The sequence below is a fragment of the Platalea leucorodia genome (genome assembly GCF_965183815.1).
Source record: "Platalea leucorodia genome assembly, chromosome: 5".
NCBI lineage: Eukaryota > Metazoa > Chordata > Aves > Pelecaniformes > Threskiornithidae > Platalea > Platalea leucorodia.
In genome coordinates this window covers 81,391,800-81,412,234 of record NC_138827.1, presented here as the reverse complement: position 1 = coordinate 81,412,234, position 20,435 = coordinate 81,391,800, and the positions used below count along the sequence as shown (strand labels likewise).

Genomic DNA, 20,435 nt, shown 5'->3' with positions numbered 1-20,435 from the left:
ACTGTCTTTTAATAGGCACTGACCTTTAATTTACAGTATATTTGTAAAAATTGTCAGTTTGGCATAGACCTCCAGCAGGAGTCCTGTTGACACAAACACATGATCCTTACAGTCTATGAACTATCTTGCACATAGATGATTTTGCTTGCTATTTGCTTTTATTTCTGAACATCTTTATCTTCCTTTTCATGCTTTTCTTTGACTGGCCTTGTTACACGATCATAAGAAGGTGGACAAACTGCTGTTGATGCGGTTATATCGGTTTTCTCTGTAAATGAGTTTTCATTTAACTTGTCAATAAGGATTTCGTCTTTCATACCCTGACCAGCCCCTCCTTCGATTTTGTTTTTGTTATAGATAAAGGAAGCTTGTTTTACTGTTCGTTTTAAAAGATGACGTCTATAAGCCCGTTGAATAATAACAGCAGATACTTCCTCCTGTTTTCTTTTTAGTGTGGTTGTAATTGGTTCATAGGAAGCTTTTGAAGGATTGGATGCCATAAACCGATCTTCCATCTGTATTCTGAGGGCATCCATCTCCCCACTTTCCCCCAAAACACGCTTTGTGAAAGCAAACAAGATGTCAAGGCAGTGAATTCTGTCACCGCTTACCATGGGCAGATCCATTGCAATAAGCTGGACTTTGTTCGGTTTGGGTAGATGAAGAGGAGGCTCAAGTGCTGCTGCAAAATCAGACAATTTCTCAAATTCCATGAATTGTGTTGCATCGGGATCAAACTTCTCCCAAACCTCATAGAACATCTCAAAGTCATCCTCACTCAAGGGTTCAGCGCTTTCTTCAGTAGCAACACCAAAGTTCTCCAAAATCACAGCAATGTACATGTTCACCACTACCAGAAATGATATGATAATGTAGCTGACAAAGAAGAAAATCCCAACGGAAGGGTTGCCGCAGTCGCCTTTCACAGAGCTCCCCGGATGAGCTTTGTTAGGGTCACAGTCTGGCTCCCCACTGTTAAGAATTGGGGCTAGCAAACCATCCCAGCCAGCAGATGTGGTAATTTGAAACAGGCAGATCATGCTGTTGCCAAACGTTTCAAAGTTGAACATGTCGTCTATACCAGCTTCCCTCTTAACGTAGGCAAAGTTGGACATGCCAAATATCGCATAGATAAACATGACCAGGAAGAGCAGCAGGCCAATGTTGAACAAAGCCGGAAGAGACATCATCAACGCAAAAAGCAGAGTGCGGATTCCCTTAGCGCCTTTAATGAGACGCAGGATTCGACCGATTCTGGCAAGTCGGATGACTCTGAATAGTGTGGGGGACACAAAATACTTTTCAATCATCTCGGCTAAAAACATGCCTAAAACAGAAAACAATAAAACCAAGATACATTACCACTTAATCTCCATATCATAGTAAAAATTTAGAAAAGCAGTTTTAAAATTGGTGGTTCCATGTAACAATTAAAGATATTCTGTAGATTCCACTTGCATAATTTCTGTTATACCAGTTATACTTAATATTTGCAGGTGCAATATGTGTTGAATGATTATAACAGTTTTGATGGTTGGATTAGGTAAATTACTAGATAAAATGAAAAGTTGCATGTCTTATTTGTAAACCTTGCAATGGCAAAAGCCAACCATATAGCTCTATTCGAGTAAAAGTTCACCTCATAATCATTTTACCCTCTTTTTAGTTTAATAAATGAGCCTTACCTACTATTGAGAGAATGACAACTACAAAATCAAAAATGTTCCAGCCTATAGTGAAATAGTAATGGCGAAGTGAAATTAATTTCAGGACACATTCTCCAGTGAAAAGGACAATGAACACCAGGTTTATCCAGTATAAAATATTTTCCATTTCTTTACTCTGGTCATCAGTTTCTACCATCATGGTAACCATGTTAAGACAAATAAGAATCATGATGCTGATGTCAAATACTTGCTGTGTCACAAAATCAAAGACCATGCCTTGGAATTTGTTCTGAGGAGAAAAAAAGGAAAAAACAAACATCCAATATAAACGGTGGGGTTTTTTTCTTTTCCTGTTAGAAGAAAGTAGAAAAATACATGCAGTAAGGCCTATGAGACTTCAATAAAAATGTAACTAGTGATCTTATGTAGTCAAATTAAAGTGAATGCAACAGCTTAGTTCAGTCTCCTTTGTTTGTATATTCATACATAAAATGGTTGCAAGGGAAAAATATTTTTTTTTACTGTGTTTTGATTTTCCATTTTTGCTGACTGATACACTAGTTAATGATAATTTTCACATGGGCATATTTCTGCTCTCTATGTATCAATTAAAACTGAGCTGTTTGGCAATAGCTATTGGTCTGATGCATATAAATAATTTTACCCCTGGTCTTGGTATAGGTTTTTGTGGTTTTTTGGATCCCAGCTTTTTCATTGCATTGTAGTATTTCTTCTGCTCTTCTGTCATAAATATGTCTTGACCTCCAAAGTAAAAACATGAAATCAAAATTGGTTATAATCACATTTATATGCAGTGTTGAAAAAACTCTTAAAGAGAAATTTTATTTATTTATTTATTTATTTAATGAAAATCAAGAAGACTGAATTGGGAAAGGTCTCTTAGTTATCAAATGCAGCTGTCTGCAATCTAAGTATTTAGTCTAGATGTTGTCTGGACATCCAGTACTGCATCTCACAAGAAATGGTACTGCAGCATTTTTCTACAGTTACTTTCCTTGCACTCCAAGAAATCCTTTTCAGTGCCTCTTTTCTTCTATAGGAAGACATACAGTAAACAGCATGTGAGATAAGCTGAAGTAGGCTGGGCTGCTCAGTATTGTCACTTCTGAACTGCAACTTTAGTGAAACAAAGGAAGCACACAAAGTCAGGTTTTCAGTACATGAATGTATTAGTGCCTTACATATCTCCAGTTTAGCAATCACAACATTAGCATTGGGACTCAAAGTCTTCAAGGTTTTTGAGAAGATGGATTATCAGACTTTGGAGAAACTGAGCTGAAGCACTCTTGATGCTGTTAACAGCAAAATGCTCTCTTTTAAGTCTTTTATCTTGATTAGCTTCCATGTTCAATGAAGTTCTGATTAGCAAAAGCCAGAACTGACCTTTGGAGTCTGACAGTGAAGACAAAGAGAGAATTATGGGTCTTTCATGGCAACCTAACCAAAATCCACTGCCCATAGTAACTTTCCTGTAGAGACAGCTTGAATGAAAACCCATCAGACTCCACATACCTCTTGAAGTAAATTTTTCCTGGATAAAAGATACTTGCAGACATCTAATTCCAGGAATGTCTATGAGCACATAGGACTGGATGCAGCCCTTTTGTGGATAAGTGTTTGGGAAGCTTGAAAACATGGGAATGCATGCACTGTATGCTGGACAGGCTGCCTAACCATATACCTCCAGGCCCCTAGCATTTACAGCTTCCAAAAATCTTACTTAGCGTTCTCTCATTAGTAACATAAACCCAAAGAAAGTGATTAAGTCCAGTAAGGTAAAAATTAAACTAGTAATTCATAGCTGCTTTTGTCCTTTAGCTTTCATTACCTTATCTATTTACAGAAAATAATTTTAAAGATGGGCATCTGATACTCAGACCATCTATATCAGTGAGATTACCTACATCTGCACTATGAAACAACAAAAAAAGGCCCTGAGATAGTTACAAACCACTCCTGTTCTGTATAGTTTCAGATCGTGCAGTGCCACAACATAGAACTTGAATACTTGGGATCATTAAAACAGCATCTGTAGTAGTGTGATGAAATAATGCTTTATTTTTCATAACCAGGTAGCTATTCTTTTTTGTGCTGATAGAAGCACTACAAATCAAGAAGAACAAAATCAAGAAATTATGAGTGCTTTAATGTAGAGGCCTAAATCAGGGGTTTGATCATGTAAGGAGATTTCATGAAGGTTAGGTATGGAAAAGCAGATGACTTAAGGAATACTAAACTGGACATTGAAAACAGAAGGGTCTGTCCCATTCGCTACAATGTAAAATCTTATGACCTCAATGCATACTACATCTTGGTAAGATTTTATATCCTAATATACTTCGGCTTCTTCAATTCTGAACAAACCTTGGGTGTACATTCCATATATCATGCACGTGCAAAAAACCAATATTTTAGAACATATTTAGAGGAGAAATGAGACAATACTTATCTTCTTTTTTTGCTGATTGAAGTTATCAATAATGACACCAATGAACAGGTTCAGGGTGAAAAAAGACCCAAAAATGATAAAGATGACAAAATACAAATACATGTACAGGTTGTCTTCATACTTGGGTTGCTGTAATACCTAGGGAAAAAAATGTGAAATATCATTCCTAAGATTTCTTGTGAAAATTTCAACTGAACAAGTGGCAACCTTAGGCTAAATGTCCTTAATATTTTGTGTTTGGACAATACTCCTGTCACTTACATGAATGTATTTTGTCCATTCCATCTATTACTGACAGCATCTGGCAGTTTGCATTCAGTTTTCCACAATTTGTTTCAGCAGAATCTCATATTAGTTAATTTAATTTTGTTTCATTCTATTGTTTGGGTATTAATTGCTTTTGGAAGATATATAAATACACACTTGGTGATAGACAGACCTCAAGAAAAAAGATAATTTAAAATATTTGCAGTACTTACATCTCTTGAGTCAATAGCTGCATACATAATATCCATCCAGCCTTTAAATGTAGCCTGTAAACAGTACACACCTGTTTAAGCATAAAGCTTGAAGACAATTCATATAATTATTTCCAGCAACTGAGTACAGCATGAGGAATAATTAGTATACCATAAGATTTCTAGATAATTTTGTCTCAGCTTTCTTCACAGCTGCTCGTCGGATACATTGCAGAGTATCCCCCTATTTTGTCTCTATATGAACATTTTAAGCAGTAAGCTTAATTAACTGATTTCTAACTAATTATCACAAATGATAGAATGCAGTATCATTTTAGTGGACCAAATGTTCATCAAATCATGTCAACTGCAAAGGCTATGTACAGCTGAGAAATAGCCTTATGTACCTGAGTTGCCACCAATGAAGACTGATGTGTAGTCCCTCCCTCTCAAATCAGTCAGAAAGGTGGCAACCAAAGGGAACCAAAAATATGGTCAGCTCGGAAAAGGTATTTTCCTATCAAGCAGAATTTTGATTTTTCTCTACTTTGAAAGACTTTACCTGATTTAGTAATTCTATTTTCACTTAAAAGATATTGTATTGTGTTTTACAGAGGCTAAATACCTCAGATATGGTCTCAGATAAACTGGTAAGAAGAGGATGTGTTTTATGTGCATCGAAGATTTAATATGCCTCATAGATGGCAGCATTGTAGTGAACTCTTATAGCTGTTTCCTCAGCCCAAAATCTGTAAATTTTTATATTTGACAGTGAGGTGTAGAATGCTTCATGCAAACGTTCAAAACAGAAAGTAATTTTTACTGTTGCAGCAATTACTTCTCTTTTGACTAAGCAACATCTCCAAGTAGAAATAACTTGGTTTTTAATCCAGTTGTGCCCAGAATAAAACAAAGAAGTTAGATAGTTCTCTGTCATTTAATCCCTGTTATAATTTTGCTAAACAAGGCTGCAGATCATCGGTTCCTTCATATTCCTTGCCATAGAGACCAGTTGCAGAAACAAGTCAGGAGTGGAACACTCTTCATCCATGGTTATTGCTGTGTCTCCATCATCTTGAGGTTTTATTTCTAGTGGAGGTTTCAAAAAGGCTTTGCTTATGCAGCATACAAAGCAGCTGGCATCATCCTGAAGTGAACTTAAAATGAGAAGGAATTATTTCCTTAAAGGAAAAGAGGTCCCTTACACTTTTGAAACAGTGCAATACTAAAAAGACCATGATTATCCTGAGATGCAAATCCACTATGCAACAACTTTCACGTCTCGGGGCCAACACAGGAAATATGAAGTTCAAGTAACTTACAGTACGATGGTGAAATCAAAATGTAGTATCAGAGGACCAATAAAACAACAATAAATGTGAAACAAGGAGAAGTCTCAGCTGAAGAATTTAAAGTCATTGTGGAATATTTGGACTGCAAGGGATGAGGACATGTAGGATCAGCTGTATTTATTTAATTCCTAATATATGTTTAATTTGTTCTCAAAGACTTTTAATGATGGACATTCCACAACCTCATAAAAAACATTTATTCTGGCACTTGTCTTTATTGCTTCCTAATATCTAAATCCTTCTGTTGCCATTTAAGACCGTCACTTGTCATAATCATTACATATCTGGAGAACAGAGTACTAATCATCCTTTGTGCAGCACCTTTTACTTATTTGCAAACTGTTTGTGCTGCCTTTCTTCTTTAGGCTGTGATCACTGTTCCTTCAGTGTTTCAATGTAGATCTTGTTTTCCAGAACTCTGATCATTCTCATTATTTTCCTCTGAGCTCTCTTCCACCATTTCATCTCTTGAAATGGTAACCAAAACTGGACTCAGTATTTCAGCTGAGGTCTTACAAGGCCTAAATAGGGCAGGATGATTACTTCACGCCATACAGGCACTACTTTTGTTTCTGTCGTGGTACATGATTTGCATTTTTTGGAATGTCATAACTTAGGTTGAAATCAGCACTTCAACCTGAAGCACTAAATGCAAATAATGAGCATACTTTTACATCAGAAAGATGATGCAAATTATGGAGTGGCTCTTCTACGGTGTGTGCTGTTGCCTCAGATTCAGACACATGATGATCCTTGCATATCATCCTCCAAGCAAAGTGGAATTACTGGTTTTTGTAAATTTATTGGTGTAGCCTAGACTAACTAGAGTGAATGGAAAAAAAAAGACTAATTTTAAAATATTAAGCTTCACCCTCATCAGTAAAGTACTCCATTGTAAATGGACAGTACCTTTCAGCTAGTGCTAGGAAAAAGATCTGAAGAACTGAGCAGTTGTATGCTTATTACTATTATTAAAAAGGCAACTTGAAAAGAGTGTGGGGGTGGAAAAATATAAATATAACAGATTACTATCTTGCAGTTCAAAATATCAGAAGTAAAATGTATATTTTCCACAATGAGTTTCACAAAACCATAAGATATTACCATTATTGAAGAAATGAAGGAAAAAAAAAACCCTAAAAACCTAATTAAAATTAAGTAATTTTAATAGTAAAATATGCTCCCTCATCATACTATTTGTTTTATTCCAAATCCCTCCTGAAAATCAGTAGGAATCAGTGAATATAATCATCATTATGCAAAACCATTTACACTAGTTGAGAACTTAGCTGTTAGAAAACGGATTCTTAATGCTCAAAGCAGAAGCATCAGGTCAGTAGGAGAACTTGTAATTTTTGAATACGTTGCCTGAACAATAGCAAATAATGGAACTGGAGGTTTACTTCAAGACATCACATTTAGTGAAAAAGAGTTATTTTACTGCATTCACTAGAAGCTTAGGCCTGCTTAGGTTAGGCTTAAATTAATCTGCAACACATTTTCTGTAATAGAAATAAGGTATTATTGGGGCATTTGTGCATACTGAATAGAAAATAACACAGAAATATGACTAAGAGATCAAATTCTTAGTTTCCTTTTTGTATATTCAAATATAAAAGTATGTTGTATATTCCCAGTGACACTAAATCAGGAGTAATTCATTGATTTCAAAGATTACAGCAGTGTAACTGAAATGAGCATCTGTTCCAAATGTTTTTTTCCCCAAGGAAATCTGAAAGACATATATTCAAATGCAGATTCAAATGTAGTTAGAAAAAACAACAAACCAAAAATCCTCTAATCTACTTTACTATTGTTAAAACTACGTAGACTTTTTTCCCTGATGAATAATGTCTAATGACGTTATAAGTAATGCTGGAATTTCACCACTCCATTTCTTTACCAGAAATAACCACCAGGAAGATTCACATTCCCTTTTGGAGATACAATAGCATCTTGCTTTTAAAATACTAATCTGCTGGAACTTTGAAGCCATCCTAATCTTACAGGCCTAGAATTCAGCTTCTGAGTGTTTTACCCTACACGTAACAAGATGTGTTTTCTTATTTATATTAGTAACAGCAGAATAACATAACATTGTGCTTTGAGACCCACTGCTTTGCCACATTTTATCCTGGTAAGCAGGGTATACGCTTACCAGCAGGATAAAACCAGGCCTTCAGGAGATTTACTTACCAAAGAATCCAAACACTAGGTTCAAGCTAAAAAGGCATAAAGCCATAAAATTATCAGGGCAGATGCCATATCTCTTTGTGTACACCAACCTCTTCCTCTTCACTCACTGATGCATGAAAATTGTGAAAGGAATTTCTCCAGCAGATCTGTCTCTGCTTTGATGCTTTTCTTTAGGGACAGAGAAATACTCAAACAAGTTCAGACTGAGAAATGAAAAAAGAAGTTCGCAGATCCACATAGACAAACATGAGCTACGCTGGATCATAGAAGAAAAAAAATCTTATAGAGAGAATGTGTACTTATATGACTGATAGCATGAATATTTACACTCCAACTTCAAATTATGTAAGAATTTCGGAAAATAGTCTCTGATCAACAAAGTCTATAAAACTTGGTTATATCAACGGCACGTATTGTTAGCCTGGCTTTTTGGGCAGCAAGGATTATAACGTTGCTATCACTACTAAAGATTTTCCACATACACCCCTCCCTCAAAATAAAAAAAATACTATATGCAAACCAAAAATTAGTTTATGTCCTTTTCTTAGGTCCCTCATTCCAGAAATTCATTCCTCATCACCACCAAGGAAACTCAAGAAAGAGCTTCTCAGAGAGTTCTTTTTGCTTAAAGAGCCACTGCCACACATTTCCAATCTATTTTTTGAGCCTAGAATATTTCTTTCTGAAATTATCCCACTTCTTTTGAGTATTTATGTGTGAAATATCTATGTTTCTTTTCTTTATTACTCTTAAAAAAGAGGGTATTTTTCTGCAATGAACAGACTCATATACTACAAGAAAAGGCCTTTCATGTTTCAAAACAAAAATTGTTCATGGTACTCATTTATGTCTTTCCCAGAGTAATGGGAATTTCCTGGTCCTCAGTGCCAGGGTCTGGAGTTCTTTTGGCTTGTTTTCATTTGGATTTTTTGGGGCATGGAAATAGTACTACTTCCAGTAGTATTCACTCCAGTCAGAAAACTTCAGTGATGCAGAAAATAAAGATTTATGTTGTATTACCTATAACCCAGAAAGGCTGAAGCGATTTACAATATTCTTCTTTGACTGGCTTAAAGGGCAGGAGTCAGAGGGTAGAATGGAGAATGGAAATAATACTGGATTGTAAGAGGCAGCTTTCTGTAGTTAGTTTCTAGCTTCCTGAAAAAGGGACCTTGTATCTGTAATTCATGCATTGGTACTTATCACTGAGGTTGTCGTTAGAAAAATGACATTGACCTCCATGGAGTTATTTTCTCAGATCCATTACAACCTAAGCAAAAGTCTGTGCCTGAGGTTGTTAAAGTGAAGAACGAAATGACTTCAGCAGACTTTTCAACTCATCTTTAAGATGTTAAAAAGGCCATTAATGTTCACATTGGGTGCACAGAAAGCATATCCACTTACACCATGATTTTTTATTCCAATTTTTCAGGCTTAATACCTTATTTTGGGCCAAATACTCAAGTTTCAATAACTTTATCTTTGTTTCTAACATAGTAATGGATAACTCTAATTCTTAGTAGTTACTCATCTTTACTATTACTACAAGCCGATTAGGAAGGGTAGGGAAATCTAGGATTATGACATACCTATTCACTTCTCATGTTTCTTCTGAACACGATGGCTTTAGAATCCTGTTCTAGATTCTCATCAGAAGTACTTTATATATCAAATAGAAAATCACTTTATAAATATCTTCTTTGATTGAGAAAGTGATGTAAGAATCTCAAACATTTATAAATTGTGGCCTTTCTTGTGTTCTTGAAGGTGAAAAAACCCATAAATTCTGCATATTTTAAAGCATTAGCTGAAAATCAAGCCAATATTTTGCTTTCTCTGCCCTAGGGCTTTTATCGTTCCATGACTCCAAAATCACTACTAGCAGCTTACCTACCAAACCCTAAAAGACGCAGGGCCAAGTGTCTGTTTTGCGGAATGACAGAAGTGCCCCATTTTTTTCTGGCATGTCAAACAAAAAAATCTCTTCATGCTTTTACAAGCGTTTTAGTAATACAGAAAAAAATAAGTGGTGTCATCACTGACATTCTACTCACACAGAAAAAATCCATCCATTAGGCAAGCCTTTGATATCAGTGCAAAATCTCTATACGGTAGATACTGCAAAAACCACTGGCTTGTCCTCCCATGAGACCTGGGTCCTGCTGTGGTAGGTCTAGATTAATTTTTCCTTTGGAAGCGTGGGAACAACTGGAAAATTTCTCCCAATTTGCCTCCCAGAACAATCCAATAATTTAAAAATCTAGGTCTTCATGTAAAAAATATTTGTTGCTTTTCAATGAGGAGAATATGGAATAAGCTACGCATAGCCGGGACACTGAAATATGTAGCAAGTAGCTGAGGGGTGGTTACTGTGGCCACAAAGCCAGGAAAAAATGTACCTGGTGTTATCCCTGTCCCAGAATAGACTAGGTTACGACTGGAAGAAGAGTTGCAAACCACTTGGAAAGAGTTTTGTTGATGTCTTGTTTCTCCTGAACATTTTTAATAAAGCATTCTGCCCCCCCGACCCCAAAGGGGACTCTAGGCCAGTGGATTTCAAAAATAAGACAGAGAAAATAAATATTTGAGGTCTTTCTATTATAATCCAATTTTGTTATTAAAATCGAATTGTATTCAGTAGTTTGTTTCGTTTATACTGCTGGTTCCTCTCTGCTCTTTCCTGATGTGACAGTAAAGTAAATAATTAATCATAGTGAAATTTAAATTGTCAGAGTTATCAGTCACACAGGTGAGACACTATATTAGCTGGGAGAGGCAGTTCACAATGCTCAGAGCTATTCTTTTAGACCCTGTACAGGACCATGTCAATACCACAGCATCATGTTAATGATTTGTATTATTGAGATTTCTTACGCCAACATAAAATTTAGAAACTTATTTAAAAACTGTAAAAATGAAAACTAAGATTCTGCAGAATTAGACAGTAACCTCAAAAAAACATAGAGGTTGCTGAATGCACACAATATAGGTTAGAGTCCAGCATTTTCTTGACTAAAGCTGTGTCAGATTGTTAGTTACTCCAAAATACAAAGATAGTGAGTGTTGTGAGGACACAATTTTTGATAGTGAAGGCATAACCTTATAGTATCTTTCTGCATATATTTTCTTCCTTCTTTTCTTCCCTCAGTTTTTGCTAAATAAACTCCAGTAGGTGCTTATGCACAGAAATAGCAGGGAAAATTTTTCAGATATTATAGTATCTAATGATATTTTTCTTTTCCTATTTCTCTTCTGAATGGGAAATTACTTCTTAGATCACATAAGTCTGCACTGGTGGCAGCCACATCACTGAGATGGGATTTCCTACCTGGAGTTCTTCTCTGTGACTTAATCACACCAATGCAGATTTTGGTTTTTCAGCAACAGTAAAACTTCAAGTATTCAGATAGCTGAATACCATTCCTAGGTACTTCTAGAAACTTTTAAAGTCAGAAGGGGTTGGAGGACTCAGGGAGTTATAGATAGGAAGAATAGCACTTGTTCTGTCAGATGTCGTAAAAATTCTTTATTCATCTTAGTAGGCTCTACTTGCTGCTTACTATGAAAAGCGTAATCAGTGCAGCGGTATTACTAAGTCACAGATAAAAATCATCAGGTAAATATGTTTTCTGTCTTTGTTGCTAGCGGTATTACTAAGTCACAGATAAAAATCATCAGGTAAATATGTTTTCTGTCTTTGTTGCTAGAATTGCTTTTCACTATTACATATAAACAGTAAGAGGTATATAAAGAGTGATCACTTACTACTTGAAGTAAAGATAGATACCCAAATCCTACATTATCAAAGTTTACTTTCACGTTTTTCCATCGGGCACTTTGATTGTTTTTTATGAGTTCCTCGCACTGACTAAAATTGTTGATTTGGTCGACTTCAAACCTTTCATCAGTTGTGGTGTTAACACAGTAGTAGAACTTCCCAGCAAACAGATTTACTCCCATGATGCTGAAAATTAGCCAGAATATAAGACAAACGAGAAGCACGTTCATGATGGATGGAATTGCTCCTAAAAGGGCATTCACAACCACCTAGTACACAAATACAGGGGAAAAAAGAAAAGAGTGTAAGAATATTTACAGCGATAAAGGTTTGTATACCGTTTTACCAATGCTTAAGAAATGCTTGTTCAGAAACTAGTACTATGAATGTTAAAGCAGTACATTAATAACTGTAGCATTGCATTGTTCTTTTAAATACTTAACATTAGAACATGTAATGAAAGGAAAATAAGTGACAAAATTAAAATAATTAAAAGAAAAACAAAAGAGAAGACCTGGTGGTAGTAAGATGAAGCCTGACACTGATGTGTTCTACATAAAAAAGACAAACGTGTTAAATATAAATACAGACATAATAAAATTCTAAAAATGCATCAAATTATAGCTTAAAAATGTTTAAAGAAAAATGACAACTTGTAGTTTTGATCAACATAGCTTTGAAATTTAAGCTGAAAACACAAATGCCATGAATCTAGAAACTAAGCTCTACATTAAAAGGATTATGCAGGAATTAAATACGTATCTTTGTTGCCTTATTGTTCCATGCAAGATTATAACAAAGATTAATTTCTTTGTATAGAAAAGCAAGACAAATTTGCAATATGTGTCTACTTGAATCAACATAATTTATTTCAAGCTCCAGTCTTATTGTTTCATGTATTGAGTTTAAGTCAGTAATACCCTTCGTTTATCTAAAGAAGGACATATATCAAGCACATATTTAGGGGTTTTGATTTTGCATTTTAAATTACTTTTGGCCAGTTGCCTTCACAGCCCCTTGCAGCAAAATGTCAATAATTACTTATGTAGATAAAAAGTGTATTCTTCTGATATATACAGCAATTAATCGCATGTGTCTGTCAGAGCTATCAAAACTTTTGTGATATTTGTTTGGCTAATAGCTGAGCAATCATTTCTCCTTAAGTATCCAATACCAGATCTTATTTACAAGCATATTTTATTTTAAATTTTACTTTTTTTCTCTGTAAAACTTTTAGGACCTTGTAGGAAAGTAAAATAAAATTTATAGTAGGGCTCTGATTCTCAGTAATCCAATTCCTGTGGTAAGACAGGAGAGGATTGGCATGGATACTTGGGGTGTATTAAGGTATCTTAGCCCATCTTTGTTCCCTGCTTTCTGCAACTTAGAGGGATCTTCCCCACTACCAATATGATTCTGAGCAAGCTTAGAGCTGCTCAATCTTACTACCTGTATTTCACAGCCTCTTGAAGGCCTTTGGAAGCGGAGTATTGTGGTTGTGTTACTCGTCACTCAGCACCCTCCTCCTCCCAAATGTTATGGCCAGGAATTAGGACCTGTTTAGAGATCTTAGGTAGAAATGTTATTTTCAGGGCATATTTTCTTCTCGTTTTAAGGGCCTCCTCCATTGCCAGACAGTAGAAACAGGACCTTTTTGTAACTGAGAATTATCCCTATCTTTTATAAAACCATGATTTTTTTCAAATTTAGCTTTTCTTGGTGGCTTCTATTTTTGGTGATAACTTTAAAGGAAGCATGCCTGCTTCTTGAGATTTCTATTATAGAAAATGTGAAGTATCTAGCTGATGTATGCATAAGCCAGCCATTTAAAAAAAAAAGTTTAAAAAGTCTAACAAGGTCCCAGTAATATTCTGAACATAAGAAACCATTTTCAAAGGAGTGAGGAAAATGTTTTTTTACTATCCTGTGGGGAGAAGAAATCTATTGCTACTTAGCTTGATGGAACTGAGAATAACATAAAAATTAGGAATGCAATGATTCTGGAATTTATTCCAAGTCTGACCTGATCTATGACACTCTATTATGCTATTGCTGCTTTGAAATTCTGGGCCAGCTAGTGCTTGCCTTATCTTTTTCTTTTTTTTTTTTTCTTCACCCATAAAAATGTTCTGGATGTGTTATAGTGATTGAATTCCTCTGTTTAATCTTGGTGAAAAACCTGAAAATAAAGATGTCAAGAAAGAAAGATGGGGATTTAGTCCTGCAACTTAAATAAATGAAGGTTACCGGTGCTCACACGAAGAATGGTTTTGTATGAATTGAGTGCCTGTAGCAGTTACCTTTTTAACAACCCTGAGATCCATTGGACCACAGCACAGATCCAGAACAGGCAGCAGAATACTAACAGCTACAGTAATTGTTACAACAATTATGAATTGATAATAGTTGTAGAAAGAAAGATTTCTACAAAATGCCATCAGCATGTCTCGCATCTTTAGATGAACAGGTAATGCAGTCTTGCTACTGAGACTGCCAAAAGATCAGCCACATCTTCTTGAATAAGAAGTGAACAGCTTCCAGCAACTGTTCCCACAACGGTTCCAACAACTTATTTCATATAGGTCACTGAAAATCCATCAAATGGTAACAATTTTTGGTCACTACTGACCTGGCCTGGATGCGAACTGGTGACCTAGAGATGAAAGGCTCTGTATCCTATTACCAACCCCTTGAGCTATCCAGTCCCCCTGGAAGGTTTTTTAAGAAAAGAAGAAAAGAAAATTAAAACTTTTAGAAGTTGTTTTCTGTTTGCATTTTGTTTTTGTTTGATTTTTGATTTTTTTTTTTCCCCCACCAGTGTTGAGCCTTTGCCCTATCATATTTAAAATGTAAAACTGCATTTTTACATGGTGGTCAGATGCTCAGCTGACTTTAAAGTCCACCTTAGGAGGAAGCCTTTAATTTCTTCAACACATATAGTTGGAGGCAATTGTTTTATCAGTGGTTTTTTCCATTTACTTTTTTTCGTATTTGCTTTGGGAATAGCTGAGGTATATCAGGATAACCAGGACATTATTTTACATAATATGTATCCAAGATAGCACTCATACATACACACATGACACCTACGCACATAAGTTACAGCAAACGGACAGAAAAAAAGTGAGAACCAATTGAAAAGTGAACTGAATGCAGAAAGTAAAATTGTCAATCTCGTATTGTTGAAAAGAGTCTGTAGTGGGTTAAAAGAATGTTGGCAACTACAGCTCTTATTTTTCCTTGTTCTTCAAATCTAGATCAGATGTATGTGATTCTAAATGTATTTTTTATTTTAAAAGGGGCTGTTCTTTTGGACCTATTTTCTGTTGTTCCTTGATACAGAATATAATGCCAATAAATTGGAAAAAGATGTTTGCAGAGTTGTTTGCTTGTTTAAATTACCTATGTGTTTCCTCAAGGTTGGGATGTTGTTGGTCAGGCTGACTCTGGTGAGCAAGCTGCAAAAGCCCAAGCTGATTCTGCCTGTTCACCTTCCTATATCTTCAGGTAGGTGGAATAGCAATAAGTGCAAGTGAGAAGCAACACCTGACACCTATAGACAAATGGGCTCTAGACTATTTTATATCTTAGTTGATATTCATCCAGGAAAGAAAAAATCATTGTGGGAAACAATGTCTCCTCTAGAAGAAAGCAGTATTTCATATACATACACAATTTTTTCAAGTTTACCTTTTCATAACATTTATCTTCCAACATCATATATATAAGATAAAAGAATTACTGCAATGTTAATTGTCTTATCTTCTGGCTGACATGACATTATGTCAATACAAATTAGTAGTCCAGCTTATTTTTGTTGTTGCTGTTTATATCTTTTTTTGAACAACTGTTCAAAGAAGACAGCAAAATGGAACTGAAAAAAAAAAAAAAATCAGTTTTGCTACCAGAGCTGTGCATATGTATAGAATGAGGATTGTGCAAAATACCAGCTTATTCCTGCTGTATGAGTAGATTACAAGGAAGCTTTACTAGATTCAGTCTTGCTGTGGGACACATACCTGAAACACATAGTGAGATATAAATGTATTATAGTTCCCACAGCAAAATAGTTTCAATAGATCCTGGCACCTGAGCAGCCACAGGCTTTCCAGGAGTTCCTACATTGGACCTGACTAATGGATATTTCAGGGCCTCCTGAAATCTGTAAACAAACCAGGAACGATCTTCAGTAGTACTTATCCATTTTTTCCATAACTTTTTCAGCTTCTGTGAAGAAGTTCCAAACTCTGTCCCTAGTGTAAATGAGGAGGAAGTTACCATCTTTGGGATGGAAAGGAAGATTATAGGATTATGTCTGGAACATTCTTCCTACTTAAAATGACAAAGTACTTTATTTGTCTCCACTTCGGAAGTTGTCAACTTCAAAATTTTAGGCATAAACAGGAAGAGTTTCCCAAAGATTTCATGTGCTAGACCTCGTATCAGAGTCCTTTGAAGGAGTCAATCAAAGGATATAGAGGTTATTTAACTGTTACCTCATAATTTTTTCTGCATGTACATGCTCACGTAAGATTCATGTACACAAGCACAGAAAGCCAAATAATTTTTACTTCACCAGGACCTTTATGGGTTAAATCAAACCTTATCTTCTATGCATGCTATATGGCCGTAACAATCATAAGATATATTGCTCCTATACTCTATTCCTTGATAGGTGGGAAAGCCTGAGAAAGCCTTCAGGAACTCCAAGGAAGAAGAACAAATTGTGGGCTTGAATACATATGTCCAAAAAAATGAATAGTTTCTTTCTCTTTAAGTGACTATCTGTCTAGTCACACAGTCGTAGCCTTCAGATGGTGCTTGTTACAAAAAGCCATTCGCCTCTCTCTTAGCAGTACAAAGATTGAAGAGCCAGTTGTTCAAAGACAGTAGCATGCAGAGGGAGTTTGACAATAACATACGTAGCATAAGCCACATTAGAGCAAAACAGGAAAATTCGTTCTTGACTCAAATGAAACACTGACACTGCCTTGGGCAGGATTTGAGAGTAAGCTATGACTATTGCCTTGTCTTGAACAAGTATGAGCTAAGAACATCTGCTATAAGATCAGAGAGAGCATTTGCACTGAAAGATGAAGAAGTGAACAAGTAGCCATTGGTTTAGATTCTTGGTCCCCCACAGAGCTAAGATTACTGGAATGAGCAGGTAGGTATGCCATAAGTGGACAGGAATGGAGGCTCAGGTGACACACATGATCCGAGTTTAGCATTTTCTCATAGTGAAGGACTTTGAGGACATCACACAAGGAAGGCTAGAAGATGCTGAAACCACACTGACTTGAGCAGGTGGTGGATATCAGGTAACAGACAGGTGTATTCTCTCTTAAATTGTGGACAAGTTGAGGCAAGGAAGGAAAAGACATAAGGAATACGGTAACTTTCCCAGTCAGGGGATCAAAAGAGCATCTGAGGGAGACCATGAAGAAAGCCCATACCTGAATCAAAAAGATTAGCACTATCTGATAGTCCAAGGCAAGGAATCATTGGAACAAACCTCTGTCTTGAGAATTATCATCCCTTGCTCTTTGCATTCATGAATCAACAGCTATAAGAGAACCAGTGCATCGGCTGATTTATTTGTGTTATGGCAGCATAAGCATACCACTGGACCTTCACAGGCCAAGCACCAACACAGTGAGATCAGCTGTCCAGCAGCTTGAATTCAATGTATGGCTCTCCTTCACGTACTTTTAACTGATAGCTTTTCCGCTATCACTGGATTCTATATCGTAGGTACACTATGAATTTTCTAGTTTACCCATCATGAGGCATGGGCACATGTTCCTATCAGACAAGTCAGAAATATATAATAGGAACTTCTCTATATGCAAATAATGGTGTTTTCCAAAGACTGGTGCTTACAAAAATAGACAGGTGCTCATAAGGTGACATGCAATCAAAAAATTTGTTATGCAAACCAAATTTAAGAGAGATATGCACCCATTCTGCTCTTTTATGTCCATGTGATAGGAAGGAAGACCCGTACATCAAAGAAGTAAAAAGAAAAAAAAAAAAAAAGAAACCAACCCCAAACCCCCCAAACCCCTGAATTTTGCTAATTGCACAGCAAAACCAAATCCAAAATATCAACTGCCCTATTGACAAACCCTTTTGAAAGGTAATTATAAATACAAAGGTAGGTAGTATAGAGCAAAAGGTTCCCAAGAATTCTTTAGAGTACCTTCCCCAAAAAATACTTGAATGGCTCCTCAGTCCCCAGGGATGAAATTAATCTCATAATTGTAGCTATGAAGAATGGGGAAATTATTGCACAGTATCTCTTGGTGAGCTTTTCACACTTTGGGGATCATAGGTGGCTTTGAGTTTATGAGATGGCAGTTTCTGGCATTTCACTACTAAAACTGTGTACATAAAGATAATCTGGAACCTTGTAGATATGCAGTGTGATGTAAAACATGGCACTAGATTTCTAGAAGAGAAGTACCTTAAGAAACGTGCAATTCCTTCAATTTTCTCATTTGGTTTGTCAGGTAAAAAGAGGAAATGCGTGGACCTGCAGGGTAATCAGTGGTGATAAACTCTTAATCAACAAACAAAATCAACAGAAAAAAATCTCAGCAAATACAATTTTCATCAATTATGAGAACATCCACCAGTGCAGTGATGAAATTTGCTACTATCCGGGTTTGTGCAAAGATTAACAAGGGTGAAGGTGAGCTTAAACATTTAAATAATTCAGATTAAAATTGTGAAATCCTTAAAATAATTCAGTTGGAAGATGCCCAGCTGATGATAACTATTTGAGTTAATTTTCATCGTGAGAGCATCTTGTGACAGACATCACCGAGATCATGATCAGCCATGTGGTATCCCTAAGTAAAGTGTAAACAATCTATAACAAAATAAGTCTAATTCTTTCTCATAGGCAGAGGTTTTTAACTGGGTAGGAGATGGGTTTGAACTTGTGAAACAGTGAATTATAGCTGTTAAAATCAAGTCAAGATTTCTGCTGATATTTTACTCCAAATACAATGATTTATACATAAGTATACACATGCATGTACAAGAAAATTTTTTTTTTCCCTTTTTAAACCTATGAGCTACCATCTAAAAATCAAACCTCATGTAATTCCTTTTCATCCTAAATGGTTTAGAACAAGTTATAAAGTTGAAGGGACCAGCACTTCAATGGCAAAACAGGGATTTCATCTGAATTTCTGCTGTTTTAAAATTCCCCAAAGCCTGAAAATTCAAAGTATTATTTTCTTACTCAGTAAACATGACACTTGGGAGCAACTTGTTTTCCTAAAATAGAAAAAGAAATAATAAAAAAAAAAAATCACTGAGAAATAATTTATCAATAATCACTGATTTTTTCAAGGCATAGTATACATGTAATATAAACATCTTGTACCAGTAGTGTAGTACACACTCTGTGTGTTTACAGTCCCTGCTGGAAAGTAGGCACCATTTTGTTTCTGCAATGTCATGTGAGACCAGCGCCTTCAGTCCTGTCGTCCCTTCCCGCATGCGACCTGCGAGTGTTTGTAAGGCAGCAGGAGGCTCAGTGTGACAGAAGTGGTTGGGGCAGTCCCTTTGTTCTGACAAACATACAAAATAATAACAAAAATGCTGTAATAATGGCTTCCTGTTCTCCCTGGTACTAAAAAACAGATGATGAAAACTGCCTTTCTCTGAAGTTAGAGGAGCCACTTCTACAAGTCATAACACAGCAGAAAGTCAATGGGATCGGAGGAATTGGTATGGGGCTTAAATTAGGAAAAGCTACGTCAGTTGGAAATGTTCCTCTCACAAAGGCAACGGAGGTACCAGACCTGTGGGCCAGCAGACAGTATACAAACACTGCCCAGTGCAGAGGATTAAGACTGATCCTCAGTGGCGGCTTTGGGATCTTTGCTGCAGTTGCTTAGTGTGAGGTTTGGAGGTGCCCATGAAGGAAGATAACTGATGATGCGGGACAGGAAAAATACAAGTGCAAGGTCCTGCACATGGGTCGGGGCAATCACCGGTATCAATACAGGCTGGGGGATGAAGGGATTGAGAGCAGCCCTGAGGAGAAGGACTTGGGAGTACTGATAGATGAAAAGCTGGACTCAAGCTGGCAGTGTGCTCTCGCAGCCCAGAAAGCCGACTGTATCCTGGGCTGCATGAGAAGCAGCATGGCCAGCAGGTCGAGGGAGGTGATTCTGCCCCTCTACTCTGCTCTGGTGAGACCCCACCTGGAGTCCTGCGTCCAGCTCTGGGGTCCTCAGTACAAGAAGGACATGGACCTGTTGAAGCGGGTCCAGAGGAGGGCCACAAAAATGATTAGAGGGATGGAACACGTCTCTTATGAGGAAAGGCTGAAAGAGCTGGGGCTGTTCAGCCTGGAGAAGAGAAGGCTGCGGGGAGACCTTATTGCAGCCTTTCAATACTTAAAGGGGGCTTATAAGAAAGATGGGGACAGACATTTTAGCAGGGCCAATAGTGATAGGACAAGGGATAGTGGTTTTAAACTACAAGAGGGTAGAT

General features: G+C 36.6%; 1 protein-coding gene across 1 annotated transcript in view; it reads right to left on the bottom strand.

Annotated features, from left to right (window-relative positions):
• Positions 1-158: 158 nt before the first annotated feature.
• The window catches only part of LOC309590421 (sodium channel protein type 1 subunit alpha), a gene marked incomplete at both ends in the record, with an annotated part of 70,471 nt that continues 50,194 nt past the window's right edge, over positions 159-20,435 (bottom strand). The window contains 6 exons of the mRNA XM_082311578.1: positions 159-1,327; positions 1,686-1,956; positions 2,332-2,429; positions 4,134-4,275; positions 4,617-4,670; positions 11,909-12,190. Coding sequence (XP_082167704.1) covers positions 159-1,327; positions 1,686-1,956; positions 2,332-2,429; positions 4,134-4,275; positions 4,617-4,670; positions 11,909-12,190 — 2,016 coding nt within the window. The remainder of the gene's footprint in view (positions 1,328-1,685; positions 1,957-2,331; positions 2,430-4,133; positions 4,276-4,616; positions 4,671-11,908; positions 12,191-20,435) is intronic.